The sequence below is a fragment of the Symphalangus syndactylus genome, chromosome 5 (genome assembly GCF_028878055.3).
Source record: "Symphalangus syndactylus isolate Jambi chromosome 5, NHGRI_mSymSyn1-v2.1_pri, whole genome shotgun sequence".
Classification (NCBI taxonomy): domain Eukaryota; kingdom Metazoa; phylum Chordata; class Mammalia; order Primates; family Hylobatidae; genus Symphalangus; species Symphalangus syndactylus.
This window is the reverse complement of record NC_072427.2, coordinates 134108853-134135732: the sequence shown is the minus strand read 5'-3', so window position 1 is coordinate 134135732 and position 26880 is coordinate 134108853. Positions and strand designations below refer to the sequence as shown.

The 26880-nt window shown below is 37.3% G+C and overlaps 1 protein-coding gene across 3 annotated transcripts in view; it reads right to left on the bottom strand.

Moving 5' to 3' along the window:
- Positions 1-456: 456 nt before the first annotated feature.
- ST8SIA1 (ST8 alpha-N-acetyl-neuraminide alpha-2,8-sialyltransferase 1) overlaps positions 457-26880 on the bottom strand; it is a 138979-nt gene continuing 112555 nt past the window's right edge. The window contains exons 5-6 of one of the 3 annotated variants that reach the window (XM_055280403.2): positions 17461-17501; positions 8066-9094 (exon numbers count right to left, since the gene is read on the bottom strand). In XM_055280403.2, the coding sequence (XP_055136378.1) occupies positions 9048-9094; positions 17461-17501 (88 nt within the window). In that variant the 3' untranslated portion in view covers positions 8066-9047. Of the gene's footprint in view, positions 9095-16089; positions 16135-17460; positions 17502-26880 lie in introns of those variants that run through there. The other 2 variants (XM_055280404.2, XM_055280402.2) reach the window with 2 other exon arrangements.

The window sequence follows — 26880 nt, the reverse complement described above, 5'->3', positions numbered from 1 at the left end:
TTTAAAGCAATTGTCTAAATAATTCAGACAAAGAGGCACACTTGGGCTTTGAAAGTCACCCATATGTGCATAAGGGGAATCTAAATGTATTGCATCTTGTTAGGAATGTATTAAAGTATCTCTTGGACACACATACTGATATTGACAAAAAGGAGAAGTTTCATCACTGGAAAAACTAGGCTCATCTTCACTAATCATATTAAATAAATGCTCAGTTTTCATTCTAGTTTGCCTTATAGATAGTCCTTTCATCCACATAAGAAGTACCAATAGTGTTCTTATATTCTAGCAATTATAGTTCAGGATTTCTAAAATGATTTCCTCACTAAGTCTCATGACTTTTCATCTGTAAGAAAAAAATATCAGTGTAGCTGATATGGATACAAAATAAAGCAGGAACAGAAAATGAAAAAGCATCACCCATTTAATTCTGGAAAATAAAAAGACTTCACAAGCTATAAAAAAATCATTTTATTCACAGGGTACATTTACAAATTTTCTCCAAGTAAGGGAGGTAGAGAAATTGAGACTTACTGAACCTTCTCACTGCCAGCCATAATTACAATGAATACACCAAAGAAAAAGACATGTTTTTACAGCAAACCTCCTCCTATGACATTGCATTTAGATTCGGTGGAAAGAAGCAAGTCAGCAGAACCAACAGAGATAGACACTAATTTTTCTAGTCACACTGTAGAAAGTACCGATTAAAGTTTTCTTTTTTACCTGCAACATTTTACATGAAACTCTACAAAACGAATTGAGCACACTGATTTTCTCCACACTTTCTGCCAGTAGAGGTTGGCTTTAATAGAAAGAAGCAATTCCATATACTCTTCAAAGGTAATTTCAATTTTATAGTTTAATCTAAAATTTTTTCCCAGAATTATTATATCCATGAACTAGTAGTCAGATTACATTATATGAGAAAAAATAATGTTTTAACTTTTCTATTTTCTTATCTCCAGCCTCAAACTTTGCTCTTGAGAAACAGTTTGCACACATGTGGAATAATATTAAAATGTGTCATAATAGAATTAAAGAGACCAAAAAGACACCTTTTTTCCCCATTGCTGTTTAGACTGACTATGCTGCACGGTAACTGGAATTCTAGTAATATTTCAGACTTTTTAAAGATTAAGCAGGCTTTTTGATGAGCTATATTTATTCTCTTCTCTCTAGTGTCTCTATGATGTACCCTGGTGGCCATCAGACATCCTAAATTGTGAATCCTGTATATTTGTTACAAAGGGAGTGTCTATAGCAACCTATCAATGCCCAACGGTGCTTAAGACTGAATGAAAAACAGTGACAGATTGATTCCTTGCTTCTGGTGTTTGCTGGAGAAACAAACATTAATCCTCTTGCAGTTATCACCTAAGGAGCTTCCTACTAGAAGGTTCTACGACTTCAATGAAGGATATTTACATACTATTATCAGACTTCTCCAAGGCCTATAAACTATTGTGCATTTCTATAAAATAGTCACATTTGCTACATTTATAGGACTTCTTGATAATAACGATACAACTTGGAACAGACATGGTTACATCTCTAAAGTGACAGAGGTATATGAAGGAAACACATAAGGAAGTAGGGGTCAAGCCAGAAAAAGTTAAGGCACCCTCTGCCACTCCCCACTCCCACTGAATCAACCATCTCCCTCTTCTCCACGGGCAAAGGGCTTATGTGTGTGTGTGTGTTGTGTACACTAGAATACAGGGTAGAAAATGCATCTAAGTAGCTTAAGTAATCATGGATACAAAAGCCTGTTACTGAAGTAATCGTGGAAGCAGGGTTAGAACCTCCTGTTCTAACTCTAGCTATACATAGCCCACTTTCCAAGGGTGAGGGTCAAAGTGACACTTCCTGCTATCACTGCCTTATCATGACAGGAGATCTAAATAATAATCTTATTTGGGGAATATGTACCAAAGTACAGACAAAAAAGGGCTATGAAAACAAGAGTGTGGGGCTGGGCTCGGTGGCTTATGCCTGTAATCCCAGCACTTTGGGAGGCTGAGGCAGGCGGATCACCTGAGGTCAGGAGTTCGAGACCAGCCTGACCAGTATGGAGAAACCCCATCTCTACTAAAAACACAAAATTAGCCGGGCTTGGTGGTGAATGCCTGTAATCCCAGCTACTCCAGAGGCTGAGGCAGGAGAATCGCTTGAACCTGGGAGGCAGAGGTTGCAGTGAGCCGAGATCACGCCATTGCACTCCAGCCTGGGCAACAAGAGGAAAAAACTCTGTCTCAACAGAAAAAAAAAAGAAAAAAAGAAAGAAAAAAGAAAACAGGAGTGTTGTTTCACTGCCATCAAACTCCCAGGAGAGCACCTCTCCAGAAGGGACAGCAAGGGGTGGAGCCTTGAGACTGTCATGGTCCAAGTGGGTAAACAGGTACCACTCTGTTCTCTCCGTCAGCATCTCATGATCTGGCTGTCACACTGCTTCCTCTAGCATCTTTTCTCTCTCTTTTTTTCTGTTTTTTTTGTTTTGTTTTGTTTTTTGTAACCAGGGAAAAGCAGGAACACAGTCCCCCATTACCACAAATTATGCAGGCAACATTCCAACATTTGGGGAAATCACAGGGGTCAGCACATCAGGTGTGCAATGGATAAGCCTCACCCAGAGAAAACTATTCATTATTAACCATAACAGCTGGATGACAATATATTTCCTTTAAAATATTTTAAAAAGGTTCCATTCTTGAGGCTCCACTCAAGGTCAACAGCCTCTTCCTTGCTTCCTGCTGAACTCTCTTCTGAGATCACTCCTAATCATCCTTTCAAATTAAAACCAAGATTTTGTCTCTCTTTTTTTCACTTTGGTTAAACCTTTTTTTATTACAATTTTCTGTTTGTAATACTGTGCAGATAAAATAGACATTAACTGATTCTTAGTTTTCTCTGCCTTGGATTAAATCACATCTCTTAGATGTTTATTGGTTTTGTGTGAAGCATACATTTTAAAAATAATCATCAAAAGAAAGTTAATTACACAGAAGCAGAAAGAGGCAGGATCAATAATTTGGATTATTCTATAAAATTCTCAGACAGCTGGGCATCATTGATTATATCCCACAGCTTCAATAAGAAAAAAACTATCTGAAAGAATTTTAGCACAATATAGAGATCAATAGAAACACAGAGGAGTGACCATAAAATAAAATTCCTCTTCTGTGCTTTAAAAAGTTAGAGTCATAGGCTTTGACTACCTGGCAAATGCTCGCAGGCATGTAAGTCAATTTATAATATGGTATTTATTCCTTATGTATTAGAGACAGAAGAAATCAGAAATGTTGGCACCAGAGGAAACAAATTAGAGAGAAACAGAAACATGGATTTTCCCTTATTGAAATGGTGAGCAGGGGCTGTGTTATGTTTGAACAAGCTTTTCATTCATGCAGTTGTTTCAATCTCTCACCCCTAAGATGTATGTAAAAAATTCAAAAGACAAGTCTGGGCTGAGGGTAAAGCAGATGGTATCCATTTTCTTATGATAGAAGGGAAAAAAAGCTACAGCAATTATAGATTCAAGTCTCCTTCCACTTGCAAAATAGAAATTTTCTAGTGCTCAACCTAAATATTGTGGCCTCATATTTAGGAGTTTATAAACAGACGCTCTGGGCTTCAGACTTCCTGTGAGTTAGTCTCTAGGACTTTTAAAGAAGCTATGTAGGAACTGGTAGAATATTTGATATCTCCCTAGCTTCAAGGACTCAGACTATCCATATCAATGAGGGGGAAAAGTTCCACTTTAGAATCGCTAGCAGGGCTATAACCAGGTCGGGGTGATCAGACCCTGTCACAAAACACCCAAATTTAGACAGCACGAGTTTAAGCAAAAACAAAACAGTTTAAGGCAGTGTAAAATTTTGAGGTCCTCAGCGAATTTCCACACTACCTCTCTAGTCACAATGCTATTAGCTCAACTCTGGAGCCAAGGCAGCTCTCCTGGGAGAGGACAGAGACTGACGGTGCTAAAAAGCCAAGGGTAAGGGTAGACAGCACTCTGCCCTTTTACATCCTGAGAGTGTGGGGATAGGGTCATCTCCTCCTTTCAACTTGCCTCACCCTCCTCCTAGCACATAGTAGAATGAAGTTGCTAGTTATATTTACTGCTGACTTTATTAGAGGCTTTGACCTAGGTTGCCAGACCCTGAAATTGTTAACCCACTTCTACCACTTCCACCTCTGATGTGTGCCCAACTAAAGTCATACAACCTGAGAGTTGACCTATACGACGCGAAGATAAAGAAAGAAAAAGCACAATATTACTCTCAGTCCTTATTCCTCCACAAGCTTGTCCTCAAGTTCACATAAATGTCCTTACAGCTTTTGATCTTTGGAATTCTACAAACATAGAGAATATATTACCTGGTGCTGGTGGGAAAGTATTTACACAACACAATGAACATTTCCTAAAGTTTTCAGTGGACTGGTAACATTCTCCTCCCCCTTAGGTCCCTCCTAACAAGGATTTGTCAGTGAAAAATTTCACAAAGTCAATATTTCAAACATAGAAGTTAAAACTCTGGATGGCTGACTTTCTATTAATAAATCAAAAAATGTATATAATAAAGTTATAAAACTGGAATATATAGCTGCTGACGAAAAGAAATGTTATCAATATTGTTTCCATTTTGGATCATCTATAACACTCTTGTAAAGCCTTTGACTAATCCAAGGGTATTTTTGGCAAATGTAAAATCCCAGGATTTTTTCAGTTATTTTCCATTTTAAGCTATGTTGTCCAGATTGCTTCAGGTACAATTTATATATAGCCTAAACAATTTTTTTAGCCAAGAGAAAGACATGACACATCACAAAGCCAAACACAGTATTTTCTGAACATGTGCCCATTGAGATCATTTACTTCCTACCCTTGTGAAGACAGATAAAAGTGAACTATACAGAAGCAAAATCCAGTGAGCACTGCCTTAACTTCTTGTATGAGAATTATGCAGTTTAGATGTGCAATTTTGTATAAACTTTTGGCAAAACCCTCTATACAAAGCATATGTGTCTGTGAGTCATTGTCCATATAAAAATCTTTCATATAAACATTACTTTTCTTAATTATGGAATGACTTAATCCTTCACCTACCTTAATTTTACTGAAGTGTGATTAAAATTAGAGGGCACCCTTAGTCATGATCTTTGGAATCAATGCAGTTCTCAAATCGAGGCTAATAAAAACTAAAATTCTATCAAGGTACTAGTTTTTAGTCTCTTCACCCTTCCTTTTGCCCCTATGGAGCAGCCTAATTTTTATGACTACACAACAATTTTTTTAATTAGTCTGATGGTACAAAGTGATGCCCCCTCTTGGCAGGTGCATCATCAAAAGTGATTAAAGATTTTCTCATTGAATGTCTTCTGAGCTGAATTTTAAGAGTCAGTTATATCAAAATGTAATTGATCAAATCTGGAAAAGACCAGGCCCAATTCTGAAGGTCTTAATTTCAGATAAACAAAGAAAGATAATGGGAGCTTAGAATTGAAGATCTTAATAATAATAGAGTATTCCAGAGCACTCTACAGGATGATTCTAGCAAGGTCCTTACTTAGGAACACATAGCACAGTAAGTATAGAGATGCCTAACTTCATGCTACACACACACACACACACACACACACTCCTATCTAACGAATTATGGCCAAAAGGCATATATAGTATGATGTATCTAGTGAGTTGTAATTTACCATAAGAAAATATTTCCATTAAATTGTAGTCATATTTTGAATGCTGTGAGCTTGTATATCTATCTTTAAGTGAAGACAAGGTGGAACAATCAAAATTTCATTTTGGTCTAATCCACGGTGTCTCAACTGTGATACTACTGACATCTTAGCCTGGATAATTATTTTGCTGTGAGAGGCTGACTTGTCCATTGTAAGATCTTTAGCAGGATCCCTAACCTCTACTAATTACATGCTATTAGCACCCTTGAGTCATGAAAATAAAAAATGTCTCTGGTCTCCAGACATTGCCAAATGTCACCAGAGAGGGATAATGAATCACCCCAGCTGTGAAGAACTGGTCTAATCAAACATCACCGGCACTGGCCATTTCTGTTTTGCCTTTCAGAATCCACATGAAATAGTTTCACAAGTTTGTAAACTAAACATTAAATATAAATCTACTGCATAAATCTATCCCAGGCATCATAACAAGATGAAAAATTTCCACATAATATTTTCTTTCTTTCTTTTTTTTTTTTTTGAGACAGGATCTTGCCCTGTCACCCAGGCTGGAGTGCAGCGGCACCATCTTGGCTCACTGCAACCTCCACTTCCTGGGTTTAAGAGATTCTAGTCCAGATAATATTTTCAATGCAACTGTGATGTATGGGTTTTATGGAGCTTTTTAATTACATTTTAACAATTAAAGTACTAATCTGAGTAACATATTTTATTAACTTTTATATGTGTTTTTGTTAAGCCTTTTATATTTTTAATGGTATACTAGTAAAAATGTATTCTTTTTTAGGTAACTGCTAAATAACAACAGCTCAAAAGAGGAAACATATTCAAAGCTTCACTCAAAGTGAATATTTAACACAGTTTCTTCATGGTACATTCTCATTATGTTTTTGCTGCCGTATAGCAAACTGGTTCTCCAATAGAATCATTACTCTGGAATTCTTAACTTTCTAAGTAACAATATAATCTGCACTATCAACAAGTCATATTTTAAATGCAGAATTTTATAATAACCTCACTATTTAATTGTATTTAGAAATGGTCTACTTCAATGATGTAGAATTTTGCCAAGGGCTTTGTTATGTTTATGTCATGTTAAATTAACCCACAGAAAATACCAGCCATTATTGTTTACATGGTAACACGGTATGCTAAGTTTTTACTGTTAAAATTAAACTAGAACTTTTTGGTACAGTTTACCTACAATTTAGTGACATTTAAAATAAAAAAGAAATTGAACTCTAGTGTCTCATTTTAGCTTAAGACATTCCAAAGTATGAAGACGAGAGGCTTCCTTTACCCTTCTCTGAAATGTAAACACATTTGGCTGCTTGTAATCTGTCAGTAGACTTTTCTTGCTGTGTATCAAAGCTGGTGTAACAAGCTAAGTAGTCCTACCTGCTACTAAGGAAATAAATAGCTACTAATTCATATCTCTTTACTTGTACAAACTATACCTTGTGTGACCACGCTCAACAGCAAGCCCATTCACGATATTTTGGGTAAAATCAGGATGAGTAAGACAATTCTGCTCATTCCGGGTAAGCATTTGGGGTAAGACTTGCATCTTGTGCTGCTATGGGTATTATGTGCAGCAACCAGTGAGCTCAGTTGTCTTATATCAACATGTAATGGATAGTGCAAAACACGTTTGTGATCTCCAACACTGGTTACAAATTTTTGCCATACCAGGTCACATGAGTTCAGCTTTCATAGTTGCACAGTAATGAGCTTTAACTTTGTGTGTGTGTATGTGTGTCTACATGTATGCATACATGCATACATGTTAAGCCTTTTACATTTTTAATGGTATACTAGTAAAAATGTATTCTTTTTTAGGTAACTACTAAATAGCAATAGCTCAAAAGAGGAAACATATTCAAAGTTTCGCTCAATTCATTCTTGCATGTATGCATACATGTCCTTTGCCTTGCAGTGAATATGCCACAGTAGATAGAAAAGGGATTTGTCTTCTGGTCTGTCTTCCACAGAGACTAAGCTTTTCATCAGTGTGCTTTACTGCATTTCTGAACATTAAATTATGAAGACAATTATGCCAATTTACAAATAAATAATGCACTCATATTGGTAGTCTTTTGCACCAAAATAAAAATGACAATGCAAACAGGCTTACATAATGCAGACCTAAAATTGGGTTTATGTCCTAAATTCTGAGGAAGGAAAGTGGCTCCTGTTATCCAGACTATGAATCAACACAGTCTAAATTCAATAATGCTTCACATTGTCTCTGTAGACTTGACAAAAGAGGAAGAAGCAATTCTTACGTAAAATTTTAAAAATAGAGGGGAGCTATAGTTAATATAGACGTGGCTCAACAAATCACAATTATCAGCAGTAACATTTTGTATCTTTATTACTCAGGAAGGGATTTTTTAAATCTACCCACCCACTTCCCCAAAGAGGGCAAAAATAAATAATAACTTTTTAAAAAACTTACAGTTCTAAAGCCAGTCTTAATAAGACAGGTTCTTATTAATATTATTAAGCCAGTTTGTGTTGACAATCAGCAACACTTTTACCCCAACATTTTCTTTATTCTACCTTGATTGGCTCCTCAGCCCTAACAACTCCAGTCTGTCTTGTTTTTGAACTGCATCTTCTAGATTTGAACCATGGGCTTTACCAACAGCATTTCACCAGCAGTTTACTAGCTGCAAATCTGCCATGTGCTATAAAGTATTTCATAGGATGTTTCATTTCTTAGTTGTCCTCCAAGCCAACACTGAAAGTAAAGTTTTGCTTGGATCTTCATTGCTCCTTTCCTGTTTTTCCAAGGGCCCATGCAAATCCATGAAACAACTTGACCATTCCCTCTTGGAGTCACGTAGAAAACCTAACAAAAATACCCTGGTTCAGTCCTTTCTTCTTCCATTGTCCCTAGGAAGTGGGCTGGAGCGAGGTATCTTCACATGGGTCCAGCTGCATTCTCAGTGCACCGATTTTATGAAGATACCAGAGTTGGAGAAATTCCTCGGGCATGGCATGGAAGCCAGAAAAGGGTAAGACGTTATCATAGTAGTGGTGGCTGATGGGCTGCTCATGCATATTCACAGAGAAGGGCCAGAAGCCATAGATGGCCACCTCTTCACAGAGACCCAGAGCTGCGCTCACCAGAAAAAGTCCTGTGGACAGGCGCTTGGCATGGATTCCTCTACTTTTCCAGAACTTTCCAATGCTACGCAGAAAGTTGGGGTTGGCAAACAGCACTGTTTGATTGGCACCAACATCTGACAGTGTATAATAAACCCTCAAAGATGGCTCTGTTCCTGTCTTCATAGAAAAGGCAGGCATGTAGATGTAACTGTGGTTATAGATTTTCATGTTGTCCACAAATGTCTTTCTGGACCACAGAAGGTTCTGAAACCTATTAAAGAAAAAAAAACGGTTCAGTTAAACCTAGACAAAAAGAAACTCACTAAAACCCACTCTATTGTCTTCTGGTGGCCCTGATACCTCAAATCATTTCAATGAAACACATGAAAAACACTTTATTTGTATCTAAAATCCTCCTTGAACTTATCAATGATCTCTCATCAAACAGCCTGACCTTTTCCCTGACCCCAACTTCTTAAAATGCAGTTAACATTTGTTAATGGGGCTCCCTCTGAACTAAAATGCATTGTACATTTGTTCTCTTCCAGAATGTTTTTGCCTGAAATGGGAAATGGTTTAATTCTCATAAATTTCTAAAGGTTGTTGGCTGGGATTTTGATGAAAGGTGCTTAGGTGGTCTAACATAACCACAAGACTGGTTTCTTCGTCTGCAAATCAAAGGAATCACTTCTAAGATACCTCTCCCCACTGAAATTCTATGATTCTACAAATATTCAGATTCATCAATGCTACAACTATAATATTACATGGAAAAAGAAAAGCTTGTTACTATTACAAAATGATGCAGGGAGTTGCCCATATTGCTTGCTCCAAAGAACTCTACTCTCCTATGTTCTTTCAGTTTGGATTACGTGAAATTCTAGTGCAGTTGTAGAAACAGGTAAGTACAACACAAGTAAGTACAAGATACAAGTAAATACAATAGAATGTTCTAAATACAATGTTGATACTTGTATAAAGTACTATGGAATACAGATGAAAAAAATAATTCTGCCTTGAAAGAGGGAGTGTGGTCCAAGAAAGCTACAGAGCAGGAATAACATTTAAATACACTTCTTATAGGGAAACAACAGAAAGAACAGCAACTAAACTCGAAGGGACACTTTGGTTATAGGCAAGAGTATGCAATATACTGAGGCAATGACAAGGATTCCCTGTCCCTAGAATGTAGGAGGTGCTAATGGCGGGGGCAGTGGCTGAAGACAAGGCACTCTTCGAAAAACCTCTTATATCTGTTTTGTTTGTTAGAACGTCACTCTGTGGTGACAGGAAATCTTCACAACAGTGACTGCTTACAGCACTTATGACAACTATCAGTCTGTGTAAAAAAAAGGTACTCTAATAGAAGATTACCTTGGAAGGAAAAGGCTGGTAGCCTGGAGACCAGGTAAGAGGCTGCTAATATACTCAAGTTAAAAAAAAGAGAGAGAGAGAAAGAGAGGGAGAGAGAAGGGTAGAGAGAGAGAAAAGCTACAAACTAGATTAGGGCCTTGCAACTTTTAATTCCTTTCACCATGGGAGCTGCCCATCTTGGGTTATGTGCAGGTGGAGCAGCAGCATCAAAGAATAAACTGAGCCACAACTAGCAGAGGAAAGTCTGGCCTGACATGTTGGCAGCCTCATCATAATTTGTGAAATTAAAGTTCTGAATACACAAATCCACAGGATTGTACATAGCAATCAGCGTTATTGACTCTGCCTGCACAGAAAGGTATGTTTCCCAAGGCCAGAAGGAAGGGAAATCTCTCAAGTTGTCTTCATGTCCTTGATCCAGTAGCCTGCTTTCTTGATCCAGTAGCCTGCTTTATCAATTTTTCCCTGGGCCCTGATACATAAGTAATAACAGGATCTTTAGGTAGATTCACTTTAACTTAGAAGAAGCCATGGAAGCACATTCAACCATATCTGGAGCTGGGCCAGCCTCTCCAATACAAATTCCTGCTTCCCAACTTCCAAATGGGCTCTGCTCAGCAATTCTTTTCTTCCTTCCATTGCCCACCCATATCTTCCACCCTCTTCCTAAAACACGAATGCTTTCCCAATCATATAAACACACTGTGCAGATAACCTGCTACTCCATTTGAGCCATTGGTTCTCACACTTTAGTTAGAATAACCCAGAGAGTTCACTAATATCACAGCTTCCTGGGTTCTGATGAGAGTGATCCAGGGGCTGAATTTTTACCCAGTACTCCTGGGTAATCTGACACAGGTGGGACATACTTATTTAGAAGATCAAAGCATCAGTGTAAGCTGTCTGGCTTTCTGCATCCATCCCTCACCACCTTTTTCTTTACATCTTCTAATGACATCCTTGCTGCCATTCTAAGAAGTGCTCCATCTTCCCCTCTGTATCTTGAGACAAGCTGTTTCACATATCCTAAAGAACTCATGTTCCAAAGTGGGTCTCTCCTCTTTTAAAAAAAAATTCAACCTCTCCATCTCAACTGAATTGTTTCCTCTGTCTTCTAAATATGGTTAGAACTTTCCCCTTCAACTTCACTAAGGTATATTTTACAAATTACAATCGTGTATATTTAAGGTGTGTAATGTGGTGTTTTGATACACACATACATTGTGAAATGATTACAACAAGCAGGTTAGAACTTTAAAAAACTCTTCTTAATATGTTCACACTGTTCCCAGTGCTACATTCTCATTCTGTCATTTCACCATCAACCTTCTAGAGCAGTTAGGATGCCTCTATTGCTTTCCCTGCTTGCTTGCATTCCCTCCTTATTCCTGTACAGAATGGATCCAATTTCACAGGGCCCTGCTGGCTGATGGAACTCATCCCTGTCTCTGTAGTGGACTACATACTAGCAGAGAATTACACACTGCTTCAATAAAGTAAAGATGATTGATTTTGTGTTTCTGTCTTAAAGCCAACTGATTAGTCTTGAAGGGAGTAGTTTTCTTTCTGTGTTTTCACTTTGAAAAGGAACACACAGCTTGAATTTACTATAGTCCTAATTTTATTGACACTGTTATTATTTTTACCTCTCCCATTCTGCGACAAATGACATTATTATTTAAGAATTCGATTCAATTCAATAATTGTTATGGTATACTGAATATGCTTAATATTATCCTGATCAAGAGTTTAATGGGGTTGGTATTGAATTTTATTATATTATTACAAAATTAAGCTGGAATTAGAAAAGAGGGGTGCTCCAGTTTGTCTCTCCAGCCTCATACTCAGTTACTCCTCATGTCCTCACCCTATGCTCCAGCCATCCCTGTGTGTGTACCTGTCCACAATTTTTATTGCATATACAGATTCATTTTTGCTGATCTAGTCGTTGCCCTGGTGAAGTTGTGCCTATAAATCAAGACCCAACTTAAGCTTTCCTTTATTAGGCTTATTCCTTCCTTCCAACTTAAGCTTTCAAAAGTCTTCTTTGAATTCTTGAATAATAATTGCTCATACTCTCTAAGACTATGTACTCCTTGAAAACAAAGGAGAAGTGCTATTCATCCTTTAATTTTTATAACCTAGCTCAGAATATTTGTGTAGTATATGAATAGAAAACTACTAAACAATATTTTTTAAAAATAAAAAAAGAAATCAGACCAGCCTATGAGTTAAGAATAAAAATGAAGATCAGCCCATGAATTATTAAAATAGAAATGATTAATTTATAATCAATATGAGCATAAAAGGAAAAACAAAAACAGAGTGGAAAGGACAAAAGTATAGTACATTTTATAAAGGAATTGAATATGTGATAATGGGGACAAAACCAATAAGATTTTTAAAATTACTTAATAAACAATATTGAGATAGTTAGCTAACAATTTGGAAATCTGAGAGGGAACAGATTCATACTTCACGAGACAATTACTAAATAATTTTAAGATAAGTAAGATAGATATTTAAAATCTAGCTGGCACAGTGACTCAAGTCTACAATCCTAGCACTAGGCAGCTGAGGTGGGAGGATCACTTGAGGCCAGGAGTTCGAGACAAGCCTGGGCAACCATCTCAATAAATAAATAAATAAAACCTATGTTACAAAAACTCTAAAAAAAAATCATGAACTTATCAGACATTTGCAAAATCTATTTTCAACAAAGGAAAATATTAACAAAATTGATTATGTCATGATGTAAAATTTCATTACCATGAAGAATAAGATAACTAAAGTAAAAAGGGTATTACTCCAAGAAATATTTACAGCAAATATGACAAACATAAATTGGTATCGATAAATTGTAGAGTCTGAATATATTGATACATTGATATGAAAATGGACAATCTTGAAGGAATTTCAGTTAAAAATGTTAAAGCATTCGGTTACAGTTAAAGATGCAAACTGAATACAAAAAGGAATATTAATAGAATAGAAAGGAACACAATAAAGGGTGAATAAAGCTCTCACCTCCTATGACAAATCTCTAGAAATAGGAGAAAATAAGTTTTTAAAAATCTATCTACATTCTGAAAATAAAAAAGAAAGCAAACCTCAGTGGATCCTGAATCTAGGTTACCTCAAAAAAACGGACAGTTTACCAAAGGAAATGAGAGCGTGAAGTAACTTGTTGGGCATTCCTCTAAAAGGCAGCAGTAGCAGTGCCCTATGCCTGGAGGCAGGAGATACTAGGGAAAGTGGTGTCTAACAGCAATCAGCAAGGTTATTGTTCAGATTATGGGGTAGCAGAGATACCCAGGTGGGCTGAACTCTAAAATCCTGCACCGATCAATTATCACCGTGTATGTGGAAGAAGGCGTCAGTTTCCAGGTAGGAAGAGTGGGTATGTGTCCAGAAAGCTGGCTCAGCCCAGGGAAATGGAATTCTCAACTCATACAATATCAGCAGTCAGGCTTGTAGTTCCCAAGTGGAATACTGACACTGAATAGCCCAAGGAGAAGACCTACGAGCAGTAACATTTGGGAACTGCCCAAGAGAAAGCAACGTTGCCACCTTCTCAACCCAGAGTACAACCCACCTGTTGACAGGTGCAGTCCCTGCACAGAGCTTCCAGTCACCAAACAAGAACACACAGCCAAGCTCAGAAGACACTGATGGATAGCGTCCAACACAAGAGTCAGAGCAGAGGGACTCAGAGGAAACCAAAATCATCCAAGGGGCAGAGGAAAACTCTTAAACATCTATAATTAGTTTGTTTACTCATGTTCATGGCTACCACATCTGGACTAGGATGATATAAAAAGAAAAAGCATTTAGGTAATAAGAAAGTGCTGCTGGCAATTTAAAAAATATAACAAATGATGGATTTGGGTAAAGGAAAGCTCCAGAAAAATAGCTATACAGTAGGCCTAGAAAGCCATCAATCAGGTTCAAGAAAGAGAAAAATACAGCTCCAGATGAACGTCTCAGCAGAAACAAACAGTGCCCCAGACAGACCAATGTGCAGCAGGGATGGAAGAGCTGCACTTTCGAAGGATTCCAGAGATGGATTCGCGACTGCTGCATGGAAGGGCTTTATGCACTCTGGGAGAAAATTTAAATGTGGACAGGCTATCAATTCCTGTAATAAACTTATTATCTCAGACGTGAACTACACTCAGGTAGACACTGACTATTGATTTGATTGTGATATGTCTGGATTGAGAGGTCAAGAAAGTATAAGTATATAGGGTAGACAGCTATGCTGTGAGGAGCACATGAAGAGAACTCAGTCTACTTTTCCATAAGAAATCGATAGACAAGTTGAAATTTTAGAATTGTAATTAAGCATGTTGTTTTCACATGTGACAAGAAAAAAATCAGCTGAGGAAGTTGAAAAGTATAGATTTCTTGGAACATAACTTGGGGGAGTTGGGGGGGCAGCATCTGAGACAGGAGATTGCTGCTTTTCATTTTGAGCTTTGTCATATGAGTTAATTTTTCCATGTATGTGAATTATTTTGGTAAAAACAGAAATTTAATGTTTAAAATTATAAAAAAGATAAAACAATTTATATTGACCAAGTTCACAAGACTACCAAAATAATAGTAGTCAAGAAACTTTAAATACCTAACATGATAGCTTTTAAAAAATATATAGCATAAACCAATAAAAACTATAGATAGAAATTCACAAGTCCACAATCATAGTGCATTTTCAATTTTAAAATGTATTATTTAAAACACATAAAATACAAAATTTCTAGCCAGGTGCAGTGGCTCACGCCTGTAATCCTAGCACTTTAGGAGGCCAGTGTAGACAGATCACGAAGTCAGGAGTTTGAGACCAGCCTGACCAATATGGTGAAACTCCATCTCTACTAAAAATACAAAACTTAGCTGGGCATAGTGGCAGGTGCCTGTAATCCCAGCTCGGGAGGCTGAGGCAGAAGAATTGCTTGAACCCAGGAGGTGGAGGTTGCAGTGAGCCAAGATCGCGCCATTTCACTCCAGCCTGGTCGACAGTACAAGGCTCTGTCTCACAAAAAAAAAAAAAAAAAAAAAAAAGCAAATTTCTAAAAATGGCCACACATTATGTTACAAAAGCAAAATCAATAATAAAACAATTATCATCATATGGGTCACACTGATCAAAAATGTAAAAAAATGAGAAGTCAACAACATAAAAATACACACACACTGCACTAGAAAAAACTTTTAAAACATATTTCAATTATGTATATAAGGGGAAATCTGTCAATATTTGAAGATGTTATAATTACCTATCTAGAATATACAAAAGAATCAACTGAAAAAAATATTTATTGGAACCAAGAGAGTCTTAGCTTCCCTATACAGCAGGAATCATATATTAAAATAATACAATAAAACAAAAATTTCATTGTTAATAGCAACAAAGCCCTCAAACACTTTGAAATAAGCCTAAAACTAAATACAACATTTTTATGGGGACAATAATGAATATTGAAAGATGTCTCCCCAAATAAATTTGTAGGTTCAAATGCAATCTCAACAAAAATCCCAACATTATTTTAAAGTAAAATTTGATAAGATAATTCTAAACATTGTATGAGAGGTATAAATTAGTATGTATACTGACAATAATTTTGGAAAAAAGAATAACAGAGAAAACTTAACTTACCAATGTCAAAACTGATTATAAAACTATAGTAATAAAAACACTATGGAACTCACACAAGAATAAACCATGTATGATGAAACAGGAGAATGAGTCTAAAAATGTACCTAAGCATTTTTGGAGATTTCCTTTATGCTAAAAGTAATTTTTCAAACCAATTCATAAAAGTCTACTATTCCATACATTGTCCTGGATCTACTGGCTAGCCAATAATAGAAAATAAGATAAATTACTACCTCATATTGTCCCGAAAATTAAGCTCCAGATGGAATAATCATATACTATAAAATTAAAAGAAAATATGAGAAAATATCTTTAAGACCTTTAGGACACAAAAGACAATGTAAACATGAGGCAATTCCTTAGCAAAATCCATAAAAGATTGTTAAACATGACTGCTTTAAAATGAAAGTCTTCCACAAACATATTTTTAAAGAGACAAGCAGCAGATTGGGATGAAAATATTTACAACATACATGACAAGGGATTAGTATCCAGGATACAAATGATAAAAATCAATAACAAATACAGCAAATAGCACAATATAACAAGACGGTAGTATCCAGGACACAAACCATAAAAATTAATAACAAACATGTAAATATCACAATGGGTAAATGAACAACAATGTAGAACTGCCAAGTCTGAGATGAGGAAATTCAAAGGGCCAATATGCTTATTAAAATAAGCACAACCTCACTAGCATTCAAGTTACAACAAAACTATAGCAAACTAACAGTTTTCCACACATCTGACTGGTACCAATTAAGGAAATTGATAATAAGAAAGAAATCTGTGAGAAACAGTACACTTTTAGGCTTCAAATGGGAGTATGAATTGCCACTGACAGCTTGGAAAGTGATTTTGCATTTCAAATATGCACACCTATTGACCCTGCATTTCCAGTTCTCAGCTGGTGCCTTTGATATTTGCAGGGCACCATCCATCACTTCTTTTAGGTCTTGGCTCATATGAAAGCTCCTCATTGAAGCCTTTACTGCCACCTACTCTCTCATCTTTGTTTTCTTTCTGTATGTTTTTTACAACATCTTTGTTGTATTTTTTTGTATTTTCTTTCTTAGATGTATTTTATATATACATCTTTACTGTCTCTGCTGTATTTCTTCTATCGTACATAATATTTTATTACATATACATGTCTTCATTTTTATTTGTCTCCTCTTACATGTCCACAAGAAGTATTATTTTGTTTACTAGTAAATCCTCTGAACCAAGAAGGGTGCCTGGCACGTGGCACTAAGTAAATATCCACGAATGTCTGCTGGAGGATGCAGGAAATTAGAAACCACCTAAATGCCATCACTAACAGAATGTGAAATAAATTATGTTATATCCATATTATGATACATGGCAATTTTTTTAAATGACATAACTCTAATTTACATTGAAATGGAAATATTTCCAAGACAAATGTTATATAGAAACATGAAGAAGTTGCAGAATTACTACTGCAATTTGTATAGTGGATTATCATATATACATATCATAAAAGATAAAGATAGAAATTGTCTATAGTTACATATACATATGTAAGTGCATGGGAAAATGTTGAAAGGATACACATAAAGCCAAAAAAAGATGGTTACCTCCAGGGATAGCAGTGGTATGGAGGTAGCGGTAAGGGTCTCTGTGTAGAAAAAACAAATTCAAAGTGATTTTTCTGTTCTCTCACTGAACACTAATCAACACAGAAAACTTCTGTGACCTATATGTGGGTTTTTTCCCTCACACATCAAACAAGCAATCAGTTTTACAGCAGACATCAGCTGGGGGTCCTCCACTTCAATTCCAACACTATCTACCTAAAGATAGCATCAGATCCCTCAACCCCTTAGACATCAGTTGCAAGTCTGGGCCTCCAGAACTTCTGATCAGCTGGCTTCACGCTGAGGTTCCTGCAATCCCTTCTTCATGTTAATTTGCTAAAGTAACTCACAAATCTCAGGCAAACATTCACATTTACTGGTTTATTATAAATAATATTACTGTCAAATTAAGTTTAGTCTAAAGCTGCCTCTTTACATATTTTAGGTTCAGCCTAAAGATTTCTCTATACACAGTGAACTGTAACTTAACAGGATGTGTAAACAGACCATAACCTACTCTTGTACCAATCACCAAGTTTCAGCCAAAGGTGGCCAATCGTTCCAGCTGTGTTCAAGTAAGACAAACACCAAGCTGTAACCAATCATGCTGTTTCTGTACCTCAGTTCCACTTTCTGCATGTCACTTTCTTTTTTCTGTCCATAAATTCTCTCAGAAAACACAGCAGCATGGAGTTTCTCTGAACCACTTCTGATTCTAGGAGCTGCCTGATTCATGAGTCTTTGCTCAGTTAAACTCTGTTAAATTTAATTTGTCTAAAGTTTTCCTTTTAATATTACAAAGGATACAGAGGGAGAGATGCATAGGGCAATGTATGGAGGAAGGAGTGTGCAACCCTCCAGGAACTTTCACATGTTCAGCTATCCAGAAGCTCTCCAAACCCTGTCCTGTTAGGTTTTTATGGAAGCTTCATTACATAGCCATGATTGATTGAACCACTGGCCACTGGTGATCACCTCAACCTTCAGCCCCTCTCTCCTCCCTGGAGACTAGGGGGTGGGGCTAAAAGGCTCAATCCTCTAATCATGCCTTGGTCTTTCCTGTGATCAGCTCCCAGCCTGAAGCTACCTAGCGGTTGTCAACCATGATTGCATGCTAATGGTTGGCTAATCATTAGCATACAAAATACATCACCTTGTGGAGATTCTAAGGATTTTAGGGGTTGTATGTGACAAAATAGGTTGAAGATCAAATATGTATTTCATAGGGTCAAATTTTTTAGAAGGTGAATATATGTATGTTACTTGTGTTATTAAATATGTCCTTTTAAAAGGTTAGGCTATTTAGTAATCCTATAAATGCAAAGTAAACCAGTTGTGTTTTTCTAATGTACTATTTTCTTTTTTCTTTTTTTTGAGATGGCGTCTTGCTCGCTCTGTCGCCCAGACTGGAGTGCAGTGGTGTGATCTCGGTTCACTGCAACCTCCGCCTCCTGGGTTCAAATGATTCTCCTGCATCAGCCTCCCGAGTAGCTGGGACTTCAGGTGTCTGCCACCATGCCCAGCTAATTTTGTATTTTTAGTAGAGACAGGGTTTCGCCAAGTTGGCCAGGCTGATCTCAAACTCCTGACTGCAGGTGACCCACGCACCTCGGCCTCCCAAAGTGCTGGGATTACAGGCATCAGCCACCGCACCCGGCCCTAATTTACTATTTTCAACACAATGATAAGTGAGGATTATGGCATACTTTTATTCTTTTGATATTTTAATATTATTATAATGTCTGTGCAGTATAAAACACATTTATAAAAAATAAGTCATATAAATTTTCAAGTTAATTTATCTCCTAAACATATTGCATTTTAAAAGTCCACTTCTTTTACACACAATATTTATTCTATTTTTTTCTGTATGATAACTTTAATTTGAACACTTCCTTTATTCACTTCTTCAAATGCTTCAGCAATTTTCCAATGGGTTAATTCATTTCCTCATATTATTTACTTGCTTTTCTAATACTTGGGGACCATTTTCCATGTTCATTGCTGCTTACTGTCGTTTTTCTGTCTCTTTGAGCAGCTGTTTGTTTACCCAGCTGTTACTTCCTTTCCTTCTGTCAATGAATGTTAATTTTATGTTGATTTACAATACTTTCCTCCTCCGTACCTTCTCATTTTATGGGTGTGTTTCTTCCACAGGAAAGTATTTTACCAGATTGCAATGAACATTCTGTGTCAAGCTATTCCATTGATAGATAAGACATGAACTGCCTTTAAAAAAAATTATAACAGTGAAAGAAATCTAACATAAACTGACTCCATCTTGCTCTTCACCTCACAAGCTAACTGCCCTTGCTCATGCCTGAGCATAGGTTAAGCTAACTATAGGAAGAATTTAGCTTACAGTTTAACTTTGAAGCAAGGATGATAATAGTCCCTTTCCCAAACTGATCCTGGGGACTGACACCATCTTTGTAAGACTATAGTGGGGCCTCAATTCTGCTAAGAGGTAGGCATAGTAAAACAATAACCAGCCATTATTCCCTAGATTGCTTTTCTATAAGTGCTCACTGCTCAGGAATCATATAGCCCGAAGTCACAAGATTTGTAACTTTCCCAATTGCTCCTATATATTCCTCACTATTGTAAAACCTAAGACTGGTCTTTGAGATCATTTTCAGACTTTTGCATTCAGGCAGACCAACTCATGCCACCTGAATCCATGACCCATACCAAAGTACTGACTCGACAGGTCCACAGGTCCTGTTATCCACCCCTGCCAGCCAGAAACTGACTAGGGACATGAAGATAGTTTCAACATCCCTGTGATTTCATTCCCAACCAATCAGCCGCACCCATTCCCTGGCCCCCTGCCCACCAAATTATCCTTAAAAACCCCAGCCTCTGAGTTCTCAAGGAAGTGAATTTGAGAAATATCTCCCATCCTACTTGCTTCACACCCCACAATGATTAAATTCTTTCTCTACTATAATACCTGATGTTTCCATGTATTTGCTTTTTCTGTGCAGCAGGCAAGAAGAATTTGTTGGGCTATAACAATAATAAAATATGACTTACAAATGCAAGCTTTTAAAATACTTGCAGCATGGGGGTTCCAAACCTAGACTGGGGATGTTGCTAAGAGAGAAGAAAGTTAGGGCAGGCCTTTCAGATATGCATATACCTGAAATGAATTTTGAAGAATGAGTGAAAAGTAGCTATGCAAATGGAGTTGAAGGAGAAGAGCACTCTTTGCTGAAAGACCAGCATGGGCAAGGGCATGTGGTAAGAGCAGGTAGTGCCTGGGGAAATGCAAACAATTTAATAGGGTAAAGTTTAGAGCCTTGGGAGCAGCTAGAAGTGTAGCTAGCTTGATGCACAGGACAGAAAAAAGGAAGGATCTATTCCACTCAAGGTTGAGATTTTACCTACAAGGAAAACGAAAACACATTAGCATGTGAATAGTCCATGGTAAAATGATGTTACCACAGAGGCAGTAGGAGCTGGCTTTGGTAACTGAGTGTGGAGGGCTGATCTTTAGCTGGGAAGCAACAGTGAGGTGTACAGGGCACTGTCCAGTCTTATTTAATGTCTGCACTGTGCCAGTTGTTGAATATTTATTATTTCTAGATGTGAAAGTGGTTTCAGTTTGGGAGACTGAATGGCTTGGATTTCCGGTGACTGCTTTCATTGTGATATGTAACACAATAGGAGAAAATGGTTTGAAAAGAAAGACGATTATCCAAATTTGGACATGTTGAGCCACAGACATGAGCCAACAAGAAGAACAGTGAGCTAAAATAAAAACACTGACAAATTATTGCACTTAAATGGTGGGCAAAGAAGACAGAGCTGCAGCAAAGAGTAGACGAAAAAGGAAGGTGACAGAAAATAGAGGGAAAAAGAGTTTCAAAAGTTTATCAACAGTGGCAAATGCTGAGGAGAGATCAATAAAATAAAGACAGAAAGTGGTGTGTGGGGATTTTGCAATATGAGAGTCATTAAAGGTATGAGATATTTTATAGTAGAAATCAATAGTAGAAATTACTATGAAATTGATTCATAGTAGAAATCAGTCTAGATCATGGGTTGTCTACAAAGGCCAAGTAAATTAGGAAAATACATGAAGAGTCCAGGCAAAAGACAAGAGGGAGTAGACCTGGAAATGGATTGTTGCATGTCCCATTTAAGGATTTCGAATTAAAAAGAAAAAAAAAGTTATAACCAAGTGAAATAACTCTGCAGGCCAGATTTGGCCTGTTAGCAACAAGTTTGATGTTAACCCTCAAAACTTATTCAAAATTCCAAAGGACGTGAAATCCCAAATCCTTTTGGAGCAAATGAAACAAAAAAAAACATATAATAGATAGGGCCTCTTGTTTATTTATGACACTAGTAATAATTTGAGGTAAAAATCAAAAGATCTATAATTAAATTACAGAAATAATCAACAAATTCCATCACAAGATTCTTGCTTAATGCATTTCATGTCATTTAAGCCTTGCAGTAACTCTATGAGGAAGGCATTATCCCTTTTCTGCTGTTGAGAAAATTAAGGATCAGGGCAGTTAAGTATTCTAGCAAAATTTCATAGCAAGAATGTTGTAGACTCTGGCTTCCAACTCAGATCAGCCTGACACTTGATTCTATGCTCTGAATTATACTGTGTAGCTTCTCCCTGAGTAGAAGACATAGCCCTCCTGTCCTGTGAATTCATTCCCCAGTAGTCTGGGTTCCTTCTCACCTTCTGCAGGACCTGGTCCACATCATTCTCTTTGCCTACTCCACGTCATTCGCCCCTTCCTCCATATATACTCTTTCCCAAGTCTCCCCCAACTGAAAACTAACATAACAAACAAAAATTTGCTCAAAAGTGCATCTTTCTCTAGGTACTTCCCAATCTCTTTCCTTCTCTCAATGACTGATTTCTTCTCTCGTGTCACCCATACTCTCTGGAAAGCCTCATTCCACTGACCATTTCCATTTGGATTCATTCACCCTCCTAGCAATTATTTATTGAGTACCTATCATGTACCAGGTGCTGTTCTATGCACTGAGGGATGTAGTAATGAACAATACTGGCAAAGTCTCTGCTGTCATGGAGCTTTCATTCAAGTAAGAAGAGACAACCAGTAAACCGAAAAATGAACAATATGTGGGAAGAGCTATGAAGAGAATAAAGTGGGATAATAAGAAAAGAGAGAGTGAGAGTGTTGCTGTTTTGTTTAGGGCGACATTTTAACACAGGTTCAAAGAAAGTTAGGGAGTCAGCCCTGTGGAGATCTGTGGGAAGCATCTCAAACTCACATCTTTCCTCCAATATCTATTGTGACAACCATATTCCTTGCATGAAAAGATTGCACAACCATCCACCAGTGACTCAACCAAACTAAAAACATATATTCTTCCCTTTTCTGCAACTTCTACATCCAGTTGGTCACTAAGTTCCATTTTCATAGCATCTCTTAAGTTTACCTTTCCACCTCCCTACCTATTACAGTGTTACAGGCTGAGCCACATAAAATGGCCATTATGCAAGTCAAAGACAGTTGTTTCCTCTGTCAGCAACAACAGAATCCTTTCAGCAACAACAGGATCTATTCAAGGATTCTATAGCCCTAAGGGAATGGTGGAACCAGAGATGGAATAATTTGGGGTCCATAAATGACAGTGTAGGATAGAACCATTCCCCTTTTCTGTGCACCCTCAAATTGTATCTGGATGAGAAAGAAGGCTTTGCTGTATTACGTCATGAAGGTTTGGGGTAGTTTATCATGGCAGTTGGCCAACCCTAACTAACGCATATCCTCAGTACCACAATTTAATTTCAAGTTACCTTCAAGCCTCCTTCGTATTATTTTAACAGCTCAGTCTCTAATGCATAATTCTCAATCCTCCCCAAGTAATTGTCCCAAGTCCAATTTGACCACGTCACTTCCTGTCAAGGGGGCATTCTTCAAGGGCTTCTCCTCATCTTCAGATAAAGTCTAAGCATGATATAATCCCTGCCTACACCTTCAGCCTCTTTTCTTGCCACTGCTCGTCAGCACTCCCTGCCCTTGCCCTGCCCAATTACTTGGTGTTTATCAAAAGGGTCATGCTCGCTGAAGCCTCTAAGCTGTTGCACATGCTACTTGTTCTGTCTAAAGTGAATGCCCCCTTTGCCCTGCTAATTCCTACTAATCTTTCAGGACTCAATTCATGGCATCTACTATAAAAAGTTTTCCATGACCCTGAGCCTGGATTAGGTATCTAACTTTGTGTTCTCTTATCACTTTATTTTTATCAAGGTACTTGTCACCTTGCCATGTCTTTATATCTTAATTTTTAGATCTCCTTTACTGAATTCCTTCAGACTAATGTCCTTTATCTTGCTGTTCCCTAAGGCTAATGCTATGCCTGACATAATGCAGTATCTAATAAATATTTGTTGAACAAATAAATGCATAATGAAATGAGTGAATTTCTAAGCATTTTTGTACCTTTGTCCCAAAGTGCATTTAATTCTTACCAAAATATGCTATAGGAAAAGCAAAATATGCTATTTCTTTTTTAAGGAATACCAAGATAACATAAGAGATACTTCGATCGCCTTCACATTTGTCATGCAACATTTTCTATCACTGGCTTTTATGCAAGCTATTTTCCTGCCTGAAGCCAGAAAATGGGTAATTAGGAACTGAATAGCACCCTTAAATACAAATCTCTCATTAGGCACTAGTTCATTTTCTTGTAAACAGAATATGGTAATTTCTGAGAAACATCAAACTTTCCACAAATCACACAACCATTTTTAATATCAGGAATCTTTTAGAAAAATCTCATTTTTTTCCAGGACAAATAAAATTGTACTTGCTGTTGTTTTGACCATAGGTGTTCATCTCTTATGGTCTCTCCCTTTTGAAGTTCTCAGAATAGCAATTTATTTGTTTAAGTTTCTTTATATGAAATTAAGGCCATACTAAATTTAAAAACAGATATTATTTCGAGACACAATATTAAGTGAAGTATATTCTAATCTATAGACTATCACCATTTAAGTAAAAAAATGGAGATGATGGCGTAAAGTAACACCTTATATTTTAAAAATAGACTGTATCTTGGAAAACCCATTGATTTTTGCCATGTTCATAGACGATGGTCTCAAATGTGGTTTCAAATTTTAGGGAAGGTATTTTGAGAAGCCTGTATGTTCCGCCTTTTCCACAGCAAATTGCACAACCTTAAGCTGGTTACTTCATTTCTTTATGCCTCAGTTTCCTCATTTGAAAAAAATAATAATAGCATGTAGTTCATAGTGCTGTTGTGAGGACTAGATGAGTTCATACGTATAACACACTTAGAATAGTGCCTGGCACATAATGTCTTACAACTACTAGCTTTCATCATCATCATCACATCATCGTTATCATCATCATCGTTACTCTCCTCTTTGCAAAAGCAAGTGATGAAAATTTGAATCTTAAAAGAACTCTTCCAAAGAAATAAGCATTATCTCCAAGGACACAAGTTATAAATTAATAGAAAACCACTTCCTAGCCTTGGTATGGCTGTGCATTTGTTTATATAGGCATTATCAGAATAGTTAGATGAATGTAAATAACTATTCATTTCTCATTTCTCATTGTTTTGTGAAATAAAATTTAAACATGTGACTGACATTCCAAACTGTCAGTGAACACTTAGAAATAACAAGAAATAGGCCCAGTGATTCATGCCTGTAATCCCAGGACTTTGGGAGTCTGAGGTGGGCAGATCACTTGAGGCCAGGAGTTCGAGACCAGCCTGGCCAACATGGCAAAATCCCGTCTCTACAAAAAATACAAAAATTAGCCAGGTGTGGTGGTGGGTGCCCATAATCCCAGCTACTCGGGAGGCTGAGACACAAGAATCGCTTGAACCTGGGAGGCAGATGTTGCAGTGGGCTGAGATTATGCCATAGCACTCCAGTCTGGGTGACAGAGCGAGACTCTCTCAAAAAAATAAAATAGACCAGGCACAGTGGCTCATGCCTGTAAAACCAGCACTTTGGGAGGCCAAGATGGGAGGATCACTTGAGGTCAGGAGTTCCAGACCAGCCTGACCAACATGGCAAAACCCCGTCTCTACAAAAAATACAAAAATTAGCCAGGCGTGGTGGCGGGCGCCCATAATCCCAGCTACTCGGGAGGCTGGCTGAGACACAAGAATCGCTTGAACCTGGGAGGCAGAGGTTGCAGTGGGCCGAGATCATGCCATTGCACTCCAGTCTGGGCGACAGAGCGAGACTCCGTCTCAAAATAAAATAAATGAATACATACATACATACATACATACATACATACATACATACAAAAAGTAGCCAGGCCTGGTGGCAGGCGCCTGTAATCCCAGCTACTCAGGAGGCCAAGGCAGGAGAATCACTTGAACCTGGGAGGCGGAGGTTGCAGTGGGCTGAGATTGAACCACTGCACTCTAGCCTGGGCAACAGAGTGAGACTTGGTCTCAAAAAAATAAATAAAATAAAATAAAAAAGAAATAACAAGGAATAATAAGTGCAGGGATCAGTGAAAATGGTGAATTTCATGTTCTTTGTCAGAGCAGAAAGGGAATATCAAAGAATCTCTTTTCTATAATCCAAAAGAAACAAGCTAAATGTAAGCAAAGTTTTATAAGAGAATGGAATCCCACCAAAATATTGTAAAATGTATCATCTTTATTTTATGACAAAGAACTTAGCTATGCCCTCCCTATACTCTAATTTAAAACAACTGATAGAACTATTTGCATTAGCATTGAAAGCTTTAATATATTACACATTTATTATAGGTATCACATTTATTTAATTAATGATGAATTTCATTATTCAATTATTATTTTATTAAAAGTTCTTGCCAAATAATATACCACAAATGTAAATTATACTATGTTTTAATTTTATTATATTTCTATAGTTATATGGACAGGATATCTGTATAATCTCTTTGATTATCCTTCAATTTAAAAGTTAAGAAGTAATTTGGAATTTGCCTTTGTGCCATAAACTCAAACTGAAAATCTGGGAAGGGTGTGAAGACAGGGATCCTTCTCTTGGGATGCAGCAGTGGAAGGGAGCAGCAGCTGCACTTCAGAGCCAGGATAGGGTGCAGGCAAGGGCACTTGAAACCATTTCCCAGGCCTCAGACTACATCTGAAGAAGCAAGAGAGGACTTAATATTCCACTCACCTTTCCTTTGGTTAGGTGACCTGGCAGGTTGATTGTTGTCTACTGCAAGCCACAAGATAATTAATTTGGGGAATCTTGTTATGGAGGATTTTTTAAAATGAAATTATCATGAACAAGTCATTTACAGGATCTTTAAAGCTGCTAGAGAGTGTATTTGCTAATTCTGGGAAAGCAAATGGAAATTTCTCACTGGTACGTGCCTGCCATCTACACCTGGCAATGACTACATTAGGAGGCTGCTATAAGACATCATGCCA